This window comes from Lampris incognitus, chromosome 4 (genome assembly GCF_029633865.1).
Source record: "Lampris incognitus isolate fLamInc1 chromosome 4, fLamInc1.hap2, whole genome shotgun sequence".
In the NCBI taxonomy this organism is placed as follows: Eukaryota; Metazoa; Chordata; class Actinopteri; order Lampriformes; family Lampridae; genus Lampris; species Lampris incognitus.
In genome coordinates, this window is record NC_079214.1 from 52892242 (window position 1) to 52905467 (window position 13226).

General features: G+C 41.9%; 1 protein-coding gene across 1 annotated transcript in view; it reads right to left on the bottom strand.

Moving 5' to 3' along the window:
- LOC130111078 (granule associated Rac and RHOG effector protein 1-like) overlaps positions 1-13226 on the bottom strand; it is a 96479-nt gene that overhangs the window by 66404 nt on the left and 16849 nt on the right. Inside the window, exon 2 of the mRNA XM_056278102.1 lies at positions 5067-6578. Coding sequence (XP_056134077.1) covers positions 5067-5570 — 504 coding nt within the window. The 5' untranslated portion in view covers positions 5571-6578. The remainder of the gene's footprint in view (positions 1-5066; positions 6579-13226) is intronic.

The window sequence follows — 13226 nt, forward strand, 5'->3', positions numbered from 1 at the left end:
TTTCTACAGCTTTGAAGGTCCCAAAGAGGGTCCCGAAGAGCACAGTGGTCTCCATCATTCGTAAATGGAATTAGTTTGGATCACCAGGACTCTTTCTAGAGCAGGCCGTCCAGCCAAACTGAGCAATCGGGGGAGAAGGGCCTTGGTCAGGGAGGTGACCAAGAACCCGATGGTCACTCTGACAGAGCTCCAGCGTTCCTCTGTGGAAATGGGAGAACCTTCCAGAAGGACAACCATCTCTGCAGCACTCCACCAATCAGGCTTTTATGGCAGAGTGGCCAGACGGAAGCTTCTGCTCAGTAAAAGGCACATGACAGCCCGCTTGGAGTTTGCCAGAAAGCACCTAAAGGACTCTGACCATGAGAAACAAGATTCTCTGGTCTGATGAAACCAAGATTGAACTCTTTGGCCTGAATGCCAAATGTCACATCTGGAGGAAACCAGGCACCTCTCATCACCTTGCTAATACCATCCCTACAGTGAAGCATGGTGGTGGCAGCATCATGCTGTGGGGATGTTCTTCAGCGGCAGGAACTAGGAGACTAGTCAAGATCGAGGGAAAGATGAATGGAGCAAAGTACAGAGAGATCCTTGATGAAAACCTGCTCCAGAGCGCTCTGGACCTCAGACTGGGGCGAAGGTTTACCTTTCAACACAACAACGACCCTAAGCACACAGCCAAGACAACGAAGGAGTGGCTTTGGGACACGTCAGTGAATGTCCTTGAGTGGCCCAGCCAGAGCCCAGACCTGAACCCCATTGAACATCTCTGGAAAGACCTGAAAATAGCTGTGCAGCGACGCTCCCCATCTAACCTTACAGAGCTTGAGAGGATCTGCAGAGAAGAATGGGAGAAATACCCCAAATATAGGTGTGCCAAGCTTGTAGCTTCATACCCAAGAAGACTTGGGGCTGTAATCGCTGCCAAGGGTGCCTCAACCAAGTACTGAGTAAGGGGTGTGAATACTTATGTACATGCAATATTTCAGTTTTTTATCTTTAACAAATTTTCAAAAATTTCTACAAAACCTTTTTCGCTTTGTCATTATGGGGTATTGTATGTAGATTGATGAGAAAAAAAGGAATTTAATCCATTTTGGAATAAGGCTGTAACATAAAATGTGGGGAAAGTGAAGGGGTGTGAATATTTCCGGATGCACTACATGTATGTATGTATATATATATATATATATATATATATATATATATATATATATATATATATAAATCAGGGGGATTTCCAATGGACGAGTTTGGCAACACGCATGCCACAATTGAGGACGACATTACTAAATGATGTGTGGCCACTAAACACTGTTAATATTCCACAGTGTCATGTCAAATCAAATAGCCACGAAATGGCCATAAACTGACATAAGCTTTCTCCACAGGAAATGAGCAAACTCCCTTCCCATTCAGAATATCCAGAGGCTTTGGTTGTATGTTTCTGGAGTTCTCTCTTGAATGACAGATTAAAGGGTAAACTTAATCCAAAACTAAGCATATGTAGAAACTAAACCAAGATCAATGTCATTATCCATCATCAACCACTACAAAAGGGATGCATTACAATAAAAATTATTGGTTAATAATACCAATATAAAATTTGGCCCTCATCCAAACAAATACCGATTTATTTTTCCATTTATTCCAAGATTTTGCCTGTAATGGTCTATAAATCAATTTGGATTTATACTTTCCAATAAAAATTCAATCAGAAGGAGGACATTTTTGATTGGCCCAATGGAAGATTAGTACTTTCCAGAGGTAAACATTCCAAAGATTTTTCCAAAAATTTGCGGACGAGGTCAAAATGTTAGGAGGGGGAAGTTCAGTCCTTGTTCTTTATGTTGCCTTCTCACATGCTTATCAGGGGGCCGTTTTTTCAGGTGGTAAATTATATTTGTAGTGGAGAGGGTCTTTGACGGAATAACCCATCTTGATATTTCAGCAGAGTAACTTAGATAAAAAGTTTATTTGTTATCCTTATCAAAAAAACATGAAATAACCCCATGCTGCTGGTACTTTTTTATGTTGGGCCATCAGAGTCAGTTATTTATGGCACCAAAGAGATGGGTAGCACACTGACGTAGGCTACATAGGACACTTAAAGAGTGGAGGTGAGGAACAAAAACAACTTTAAGACTACAATCAGTCAGAATAATCAAAATATGTATAAAAAATAGTCTGCATTACAACAACGCCAACTACAAAAAAATGCTAATTTTGGCCAAAATGAAAAGATGCATGAAAATTTGAGCGCATCCCAGCACGAGTACCAGAATGGAGCCTATTGCCAAAAAAAATGTGAAACCCATCTCGTTCCTCAACTGTTTAATCACATATTCCCAGTTCATGACTATCATTTTTGCTCTTCCCTAGTGGCCAGCCACCAGTTAGAGTTTTCCAGTTGCCATTGAAGGTGCTGATGGACTGTACCAGCCAAACGCCCTAAAGTTTTGCCAGGAAAGTAAGAGATGTTCAGTGACTTGTAAGTACAGGAAGACCCGCCTAGACATGTATGCCGCACAGCAATTCCTGGCACTTATGTACTTGATGGTGTACAAGGACAGGTTAACTGGGATAGTTAACTTGGTAAAGATACAGTAATTTACCTGACAATGTGAAAAATTAGACAGTTTTCGATCTCAGATATTCTTAGGAGAGAGATGATTACTGGTTTGAGATATGGAATCACAATTTGAAGATTTTGTGCCTATACTTTTGTGTTCCATAAGGCAAGATACAAGTTTAAGTGGATGAGCTGGCACTGCAGACTAGATTATCCACTTTAACACGTAAATTCTAAGATGGCATAGCATTTCTTGCTCTTTATTTTTGAAGGTGCAGCTAATATTTTATAACAAGATGACAACATGATGGGTGGTCAAACCTTCTCATTTTAGTCAATTAAGTGTACAGTAAGTGTAAAAATCTTAAAAACTACAATAAAATTTCATCATTCACACCGATATAGAAATATCTGTGAAAAGCTTAAAATGCCATTTAGTACCAGTTGCTGCTGAGTAAAATATCCCATAATAAGGAGTTTATAGTGTGTAGGGGGGGAAAAAGCGAGACGCTCTGCTAACGGTTTCTTGTCATCTGTCTAAAATATTTCATTTTGTGGTGGCTGTGGTCTCATCTATCCTTAATCTCATATAGCTGCTGCTCTTTCTAAATGAGAAATACTTAGCCAGCAGTCTGTATTTGAAAGAACTGTACTATGATTGTTTCATTTGTAATCACTAACTATACAATTGTGTGCCCATTTTTTTTTGTTTTGATATGTTAACATGTACATTAATATACTGGAATAAGGCCTCCGCAAAGCGTTTGACCGTTAATTTTTCTGCCTCAACAATTGTACCCTTTATGCCCACAGCCAGACATTGGCTGAAGTCAAGTTGAGTAAAACGGGTGCCAAGCCACTGTGTCTGAACTTTCCCAGTTAGCGCTTCCTCTAATGTTCATCTGTGGATATCCAAGACCACAGGGAGTCAGATTTACTGACTGTGGTACAAAAATGTTTCCTGTTTTGGGCACTGCCACATCCACTGAGATCCTGCAGTCTTCCAGTATCCTGGTCCAACGAATTAAGTCCCCATCACTGCCACTAGCCTGCACCATTACCAGTAACATGATAATCTCCATTATTTCTGGTTGATGCTGACCAAAATGGGAAGTTGATTATTACTCAAAATTAGTGTCCTTTGCTGTTTGAGGAGCTAAATCATTTCGAAGTATTTTTTATAACTTATGTCAGTTTCTCAACTACTATGAACCATAAAAAATGTATTCAAATGTTTCAATATTACCAATGTCATATTTCACAATGACAAAATTAAGATTACAAATGCTATGACCAGGAGGGTCGTAGCATTTGTAATCTTATAACTGTGCAGCCCTATTTGCCACTATGTGCAGCTGTGCAGCCCAGTAACTGTGCAGCCCTATTTGCCACTACCTGGATGAAATCGATGTCTTGCTCTCTAAGTCTTCCGAGCAAGAAGGTCAGATGGAGACCTCAGATATCCACAATGAAGGGAGCCACAGTTAGGCCTTGCTGCCATGTATTAAGAGGCGGACAATTAAACAGATCTGGTAATCACAAGGAAGGATGGGCTTCCTACAAACGGCCGCTTGGGAGTGGCACTGCCCCGCACAACTGTAAATAAAACCTGATACTGATGGCAAAGTATTTCATGTGATAGAGTTTGACTGCAATCACAATTTTAATTATCATCCAATCATTAATCTATCCATCTTTGCCAATCAAGGCTGCTCCTCTTATTGTATTGCTTCTCTTATCTTATTGTAGCATGTGAAATGTTACAATGGAAAGAGACTGGGAAAATAGAAATGAAGAAAATAGTCAGAAAGAGAGTGGTAGACAGATGGATAGGAAAGTTAAGAGTGAAGGAGAGTGAATAAGAAAGACAGAGCAAACATATAATGTATATTCCAAGGTGAAAATGGAATTTTTAGGAAATAAATGACCCAGACTCCAACCTCTTCTTATAAGGAAAATTAAGTTTCAAATTCAACCCATCAGCAAATGTGGGTGTGGTGAAAAGATGCCCAGAAATCTAGAGTGATAAGGGACGTTCTTTTCTCACGTCCTCATTGTTTTTCACACCTCGCCCTCAATTCCTGACACCAGCTTAACACTGAGCGTGAGAGTCCAATTACAGCCAGGAAACACTGAATCATGGAATGGAACTAGCCATCCCAAAAGAATGCATCTAAGCGTCAGTGCTATAAGATCAGAGACATATCAATGAAAATGACAAAGTAGATGGGTCCATCATTCTAATCCCTCCAGATGTGAGCTAAAGTTGTTCTTTCAGGGAATCAAGCCTACAAAAAGTAGGATTGAATCGCATAAACTATTGAAGAATGCAAGCTTTATCTCATTTCCATCATTTTGGTAGCAATGGAAATGAGACAAAGCTTGTCATTCTCTAGGAGGTTATGTTAACACAATATTGTGACAAAGCTTTGAAAGGCGCTGACATACATTTGCATGTTTTTTTGTGTTTACATTAATCCTAGAGAGAACGTACCTCCATATCCTGAAGGCTGAAGTCGTTCTGGTCTTTGAAGTTGGCAGCTCCGGCACTCAGCTCCATCAGCATCTTGGCAATCTCAGGCTTTATTGCTGCAGTGAGTCGGCTGGCCGCCTCCATGACGTGTTCCTGCACGTCCTTAAGTTGCATAGCTGCTTTAGAGTAGTGAGAGCTCCGGAACACACTGCTGAACAGGTCTGTAAGGAAGGCGCTGGCCCTGCAGAACACATTGAGGGCATCCAGGTACTTGGAGATGCCCTGCTGGATGTCGGCTACCGCAGTGGTGGTGTTTGATGGAGGTGGGTGGCAGCCCCCAGGCATGCCCACCCCAGTGCCCAAGGGTGAGGTGGCAGAGCAGGAGGAGGCCAGGGGGGCACTGAGGGTGCGACTAAGCTCAGGCATCTGGTACTGCTGGTGCTGTTGCACTTTCTGCTTGGACCCGCCTAGCAAAAAGCGCCGCTTGTAGTCCATTTTACTTTCCTGTGCACTGCAACAATACATAAGTGGTGCGCCGGCACCGGAAGCTTCTTGTTTTCTTTCTACTAGCCACAAGCTCTTATTTTTCTTACAAAACAAAAAGGACCCAACCTGAGAGTTCTGGAACTATTCAGGTTAAGTAAAAAGTGAGCTCCAGTGTTCCACCTGCCAGAGGCTCATGTCAGTGTGCCTTGTGGAGAGGCTGCAGAAAAAAAGGAGGAGGTGGGAGGGCACTGAAAAAGACAGACAGTCTTGAGTGCGATGCTTACTTGCAGTCCTGCTGCAGATTACAACAGACAAGCTAGGCAAATAGAAGTGACCACAAAGCGCAGTTTCCCCGACTTTCACCTTAAAACAGAAGAACCGTGACTGAAGGAAAAGAAGTCGAAAACTGTCTTTGATTTGCACTCCAGGCTACTCGGAGCTACTGCCAAAAAATAAATTCAAAGTGCATTACTTTTACTTCAAACGGAAGCAGAAAAGAAATTATTTTTTAGACAGGAGTATACATATACAAGTACATTTATAGTTATAACTGTATGCGTCTGCCGCTTATAAAAAATAGAAAACCTTTTAAAAGCTGTTCACAAAAAGCAGAGATGATATTGGGCGAAAACAAGACACTGGTCAACAGCAAAGAGGAAAATAAAATAAAATAATAATTAACAAAGTAATAACAGGCGTCTGAATGCTGACAGGTTGATGAGACCTCAGCTTTTCCTGGCTAATGACTGGTACCAGAACAGTTTGTGAGGCAATGGCCAGACAGATCCAGTCCGTCTCAGTTCCTCTTCACCACACAGGGCTCAGCAGGCAGTGAGCAAGTGGCCAGCTGAAGGCTCTGCCTCCCTGTGTTTTCTGTCTTTCTGTCCAGCAACTCCACCAGCCTCCCAATTTCCCCTCTCTTCTGCTGACTGAGGTAGTTATTACTCACCGCGGAAACAAGTGTGCTTCTTGATCTCGATGTGCTCTGCACACGCCGATTAGAGCAACAAAAGCACAAATGTATCTGTAAGGCCTCTAGGTCATTTCCTAGGGGAGGAAAGGGGAAAGACACAAAATAGAAGGTTACCATCGAGTCAAACAGGAAAAATGGGTTAAGCTCTAAAGGTTGCTCTTTTTCCCCCGCCCTAAATAAAGTGGATTTCCATTCAAACATGCCCTAGTAGGTAAAGGACCCCCTCCCTTCACTGTAGGGGTATGTTCCAATCCCAGCTGAAAGTCCAGCTGAAAATGCAAGTATAACACTTCTCAACTCTAAAACTATAATACAATGGAAAAAATGCATTAGAATAAAAAAAAACTAACAATATTTGTTACTGGTTGAAAGGAGTAATAAACCTTTTTTCCCCCCCTTTTACACTTTTTGAGCTAAAAATATGGTATGGGCCTGGGATGGCAGAGCTGATTGCCTTTATGATAAAGTCAACAACACATGAGATGCATCATATGGCAGTTTTGAGGGAAAAACAGATTACAGTCAAAATGGGAAAAAGGTTATAATCAATCCCTTCTGAATTGCCTGTTTAATCAAGGTTTTTCCTGCATAGAGAATTCAAAGGCAGCTAGCTGCTTTTCTCAAATTTTGGGTGCCGAAATACTATTATTGTGCTCAGACCATAAACTACTGTTGGTGTGGTGGAATGTCATTAGTCATTGTAATGGTGGCATCAATCTAAAGTGGCACTATATCATAAGCAACCCATTGTGTCTGGAAAGGCACTGTCCCAGCCGAAGAGCGAGCCGCAACTCTCAAGTTAACCGTCACTGTGCAGAGGAGACACCGCTTCTATGTGTGAAGTTAGATGGAGATTGAACAGATTAACTGTGTTTTATTTGTACCCAAACAAGTTAGCCTGAATCATTTCATGATTTTCTAATATTAATTAGCCCACACAAAGCAAGAACTGTGTTAACTAACATCTGTGTAGCTATCAATCTCAACGAAGACAAACGCTAGGTTACATATGTAATCATGATTCTCCAAGTTAAGAGACTATCTCGATACGATGGAGAACGAGGTTTCAGTAACATTGTTTAGCTAATTTTGCATTGTCATACACATTGTCAGAATTAAAGGGGAATTTTACTTTGGTAGAAAGGCGCATCTGGTATTAGCCAGCTCTCTTAAGACTTGTGAGAAGCTGGGGCATGGTGTCTTGCTATAATAGGGCAACCACCCCCCCCACACACACACACACAAACACACCCACACATACCACCATCACTGTACATCTACAACTTTTTAAAAAAAATTCAAGTAGGCAGAGATAGGCTAAAAACGAGTGCTTACTTACTACTGAATGCATTAATAACGCTAGTGCACATGGCTTTAAAGCTGCTGTACGTAACTTTCTTTTAACACCTTTTTGTTGTATTTTGAGAAAATGCCCATTATATACAGACGGTATGCATTGAGTAAATGTCCTGTGAAAAAAATCCGGTCTCTCTGACAACCTTAAAAGTCATGCCCTGTGAGGTCTGGGGTTGTTTGAAACTTGCATTTCAGAGGTCGGAGAAATTTGATTATTAGTTTTGAATTTCAAGTTTAAAAATGAGTAAAACTTGAGGGATTTTTACTTTCATCTTTCACTTAAGACCAAAATTTCACTCAAAGAGGCTTGATAATGGCATCCAGGTAGTGTAGCGGTCTATTCCGTTGCCTACCAACACGGGGATCGCTAGCTTGAATCCCCATATAACCTCCGGCTTGGTCGGGCATCCCTACAGACACAATTGGCCATGTCAGCCGGTGGGAAGCCGGATGTGGGTATGTGTCCTGGTTGCTGCACTAGCACCTCCTCTGGTCAGTCGGGGCGCCTGTTCGGGGGGGAGGGGAACTGGGGGGAATAGCATGATCCTCCCACATGCTACGTCCCCCTGATGAAACGCCTCACTGTCAGGTGAAAAGAAGCGCCTGGCGACTCCACATGTATCGGAGGAGACATGGTAGTCTGCAGCCATCCCCTGTTTGGCAGAGGGGGTGGAGCAGCAATCGGGACGGCTTGGAAAATGGGTTACTGGCTAAGTACAAATGGGGAAGAACCCCCCCCCCCAAAAAAAAGAGGCTTTATAAATATGCAACTGAATCATGAGATGTAGTTGCATTTTCACAAATGGCCTCTGCATGTCAGCTCAATTTTGGCAGACTAAATTACAACTTACAATTGGTTTTCTGCTAGTTGTCACATGAAGTTAGGTTCATCTACTGGTAGAGCTTGTAGAGGACTACATGAGGGAATGCCATGTCCTAATACATAAAACCATAGAACTGAAAGCGTGTAAACATACTTATTTTTGAATCAATGATTTCCTTTTTCCTAAAAAAAATAAAAAAATGCAATCATTAAAACATATTCTATTGTTATCTAGAGGACAAGCAGACCTTATGGCTATATCCTCTAATGATATCACACCCTAAATTGGAAACAAAACATCAACATCACAGACTTATCTGCTAGATACACTGTACCCTAGACAGTCAGGCTATCATGCTGTGGAACATCGAGACTGTTATCGCACAGCCCCATGCTGGATCCCCCAGCAATTTGGGTTGAGAGAGGAGCAGCAGCTATCAGGGGAAAAACAATCCACTCCCAGCTTCTCCTCTGCAAGATGCCAACGGCACTGCTGTCATTGTGGGCTGCCCATATGTGCGTAGTACATTCCACTATGCATCCATGTTTAAACCTGACATTCCACTAACATCTGTCCCACTTCCTCTGACAGAGTGGTACGCCCGGCAAACACTCTGCCACCATAAGTCCCTGCCAAAGAGTGACAGAGGAGCTTTCCCACTCACAGGGAGAGCCAAGGGAAACCAGTGACCTCCTTGCACAGAGAGCAGCAGAGACAAGTTTCCCTATTTCCTTTAACCCTTACTTGACCTGGTGACTTGAATAAAAACACCAAGCGACTTGAATAAGAACACAGTCGTCTTTACAGCTTCAACCAGGAAATGTAGGGAAGAGGGGGTGTTACTTAAACATGCATATGGAGCAGCACCACACACAAACAGCTGCTTCTGTCCCATCACAAGGAATGTTTCTATCCCAGCCATCAGTTCACATAGTCACTGTTTGAAAGCAGTGACTATGTGAACTGTAGCACTCTGTGATATGTGTTAAAAGTGTTTTAGAAATAAATTCAATTTAACTAGTACTTTAGGTGGGCTGTTTTCATTTATCCTTGGGAGGGAGCATAGGCACATGAAAGCTGTCAACTCGGTGGGATTTTTAAAAGAGCAGCTAACCAGTGCAAATGGCCAAACAGTGAGCAGTGCCCCCCCTCCACCATCTAAATCCCAGGGATTACAACCTCCGCGAGAAAATGCCCCATCATGCCAGCTAGTTAACCCCTTTAAAATCCACTCATATTTAGGTCAATTTTCAGTAGAGTACTGTAAAAATCTCAAGAAATAGAGCTTAGAGCACATCCCACGACTGAACAGGGCATCTTGTTACCAAGGAAGTCACAAGTTAAGAAAGATTTTCTACAACAGAAATCAGAATTATATCTTACTAGATATACTTTCTAATAAATGTCATTTGGCTTAACCAGTATGGAGTCCTTCAGAATATCAAGTATACCGTGTGTAATATTTTGGCCTTCCTGAAGCATAATATGACTAATAAATATCAGTAGGGGTTGCTGAGTGGTAGTGAATGAAACAAAGTCAACGACTCATGGCCCCGCCACAATCCAGATTTCTATGTTCTGTGGCTCCACAAGAGAGTATCCAAGGTATACATTTCCCGCCTGAATGTAAAACCCTGTAAGCAGAGGCTGTCCCAAGACAAACAGACATAGCATCCATATTAATGAGGTTGGCCAAGTTTCAGTGCAGTTCCGTTGGCTGACAGCCTCCCGGTACAGGGCACATCGTATTTGAGATTGCACCCAAACAAACACATGTGATAGGAGACTCCCCGGTCTGTGCTGGCCTTGTGCCAGCTCAGCTTAATGTCCTTCCTTCAACAGGCAAAGCTCTTAGGGCTAATGTTAGCTCAACTTCCCCTCTCACAGTGCATCTCAGCTGCTAAACCTCGACAAGAAGGAGGCTTAGGTTTCCTGATGGGAGCGCTCTGTCGCCAGTTACAAAACTGTCAAGCTCCAAGAGTACAAGCTACCTGTCTGACAGGCCCTCCAACTGATAGATACAGCTACATACAGACAAGTATGTAAAGTGGAGGGGGAGGGGGGCAGCTTGGGAAAGGAAAGAAGGCTGACAAGGCTGTTCACGTCTTCTGTTTGTCCGTGCAAGGTTGAATGATGGAATCTTTTGCAGCAACCGAATTTGAGATCGGCTTTCAAACAATTGTTTTTTTAAACACCTCTTTGTTGATACAAAGAACATTTTATTCATCAACAAAATTCATTATCATGTGTATATATACTTTTCTCAAGAATCAGACCAAAATTAGCAAATTACAGTACTTGAAATTACCATAAACAATAAGAAAACTTGAACAACACCTCTGACAAAAACAGAGGGACTTTTTAATAACCTTAATCTATATAGGGAATGTAGATGAACAGGCACAGCCTTTTTTATAGCATTGCCATGCTTCTCAATCATAAAGACGCACACATGCATAACCAGGAGCTGCTCACAACCAGCACAATCATAAATTATGTCACTAAATAGCTCCGTTGGTCTCCATGCTGATGGCAATCACCACCTGGACACTACTCGGCATCCTTCTCATCACAATCTTTATATACATCTTATAAATCCATATAATTTTGTTATCCTGTTTCAATGTTATATCCTTCTCTCATTTCGATGTGTGACTTATGTCTTTTCTTGTCTCTTCTCCCCTGTATGTGAATGGTGTGATGTGTCTCCCCTGTGTGCATGTGTAATCTGTCCTGTCAGGTCTACATGGTGATGGTGGTCACATGGCTCAGGTCCTCGGCTGTTCCGGTGGCATCTGGATACTGCTTGGTGTCCTCATCATAGTCTTCATATATTTTATAATTCCATTATAATTCTGTTATCCTCTTTCATTGTTGTATTCGATGAATTGTGTGTTTTCTGTACACACAACAGCCATTCCAAGTCTGTCCATTTTAGGAGAGAGAGCCTTCCTCTGTTGCTCTCCCTGAGGTTTCTTCCTATTTTTTCTCCCTGTTAAAGGTTTTCTTGTTTTTAGCGAGTTGTTCCTTATCCGATGCAAGGGTCTAAGGACAGAATGTTGTATTGCTGTAACGCCTCCGGAGGCAAATTCGTAATTTGTGATATTGGGCTATACAAATAAAATTGACTTGCCTAACTGTGGGCGAGCTAACATTACCTGTAGCTAGCCATATACTTCTGAGTAGCACACCAAAGGGTTTCATAACATTGAGAAATGTATTGCATCTAATGAACATATATGTAGATTTATATATAAATTACCCCTGGCAAAGTAATTTGTACTTATTAATATGTATTTAAGTCAAAACACTCCTTTAGGCTAATATCATCCCTGCATTAGATGGGAAAGGCAGTGATGAACAGCTAGCAAGGTAATCTAACATACTCCATCCACTCTGTTGTGTACTTTAGATAAATGTTTTGCAAGTTTGCTTGTGTCCCTCCTTTGCAGGCAAACGTGCTGTTGCACTTGTGGCAACAAGCAATATCTGCATTTACCCTAGTAAAGTGCAACCACATTTTAGTACATTTTGTTCTGGCTGCCATTTTCACTCACTTTCTGAATATGTGAGAGGACAGGGCAGCAGGTTCCTGCCCCAGGACAGTCTCTGGAGGACAGAAGTAGGGTTTTTCCATTGGCATTTTTGGCAGCGCCAAGTCAAACCATGCCGCATTGATTTACGTTTCCATTACCAGTTTAAACACGTCGAGTTGGGCCCAAGATAGACCATCTCCGGAGTTGGGCCAAAGCACGCCAGACCCACTTCCAAGCAGGTTGCGGTGACATCAGATGGGTTTCGCCTCTTCTAGATTCATTTCTTTATCATGTCTCTGTTTTTCAAGCAATAAGTGGTAGATGCCAAGCAGAATCGTAACAACAGCCTGAAAATCCATGGTGATAAAGTGGCTGGCTACCAACAACTGTTGCACAGTGCAATAGTAAACGGTGCTAAAGAGGGCACTGCTTTTAATCATCATCAAAAATAGGGTACAACTTTTAAACATCACTGACTCAAGATAAGCACGGCATCAGTTATAGATGGGTGGGTTGCCCTGTTGTAATGGAAATGCAAATCCCAGCCGCACTGGGCTGACAAGCAGAGTCAAACCGAGTCAAGCCAAGCCATCACGTGTATGGAAAAGTGGCTAAGGAAAGAGATCTGGATATTTCATGTCCATCTCGGGAATAGGGAAAAGCTCCGTTATAAACAGCATCAGAGAAATAAAGCTGCAAAATACTCGTCGCGATATTTATGCAGCACAAATTATCAGGAAATCTCTAACTTCTCCAATACCTATAGCATAACCGTTAACATCAGAACTTATCAATACTCTGGTCTTTCATAATTTAGAACTAGAGCCCATATGATACCAGTGCTCGGGGGCACATCCCTTCATGTGTAAAGAGATGCAACTATGAACCTGACCGCTTTTCCAGGGACAGAAAACACAGGATTCTTTAGATGCAAATTAAAGAGCAATGTTTTTTGTGATTTTTTTTGGCACAAAATGATAAGACATGAGAAATGAAAACTAACATG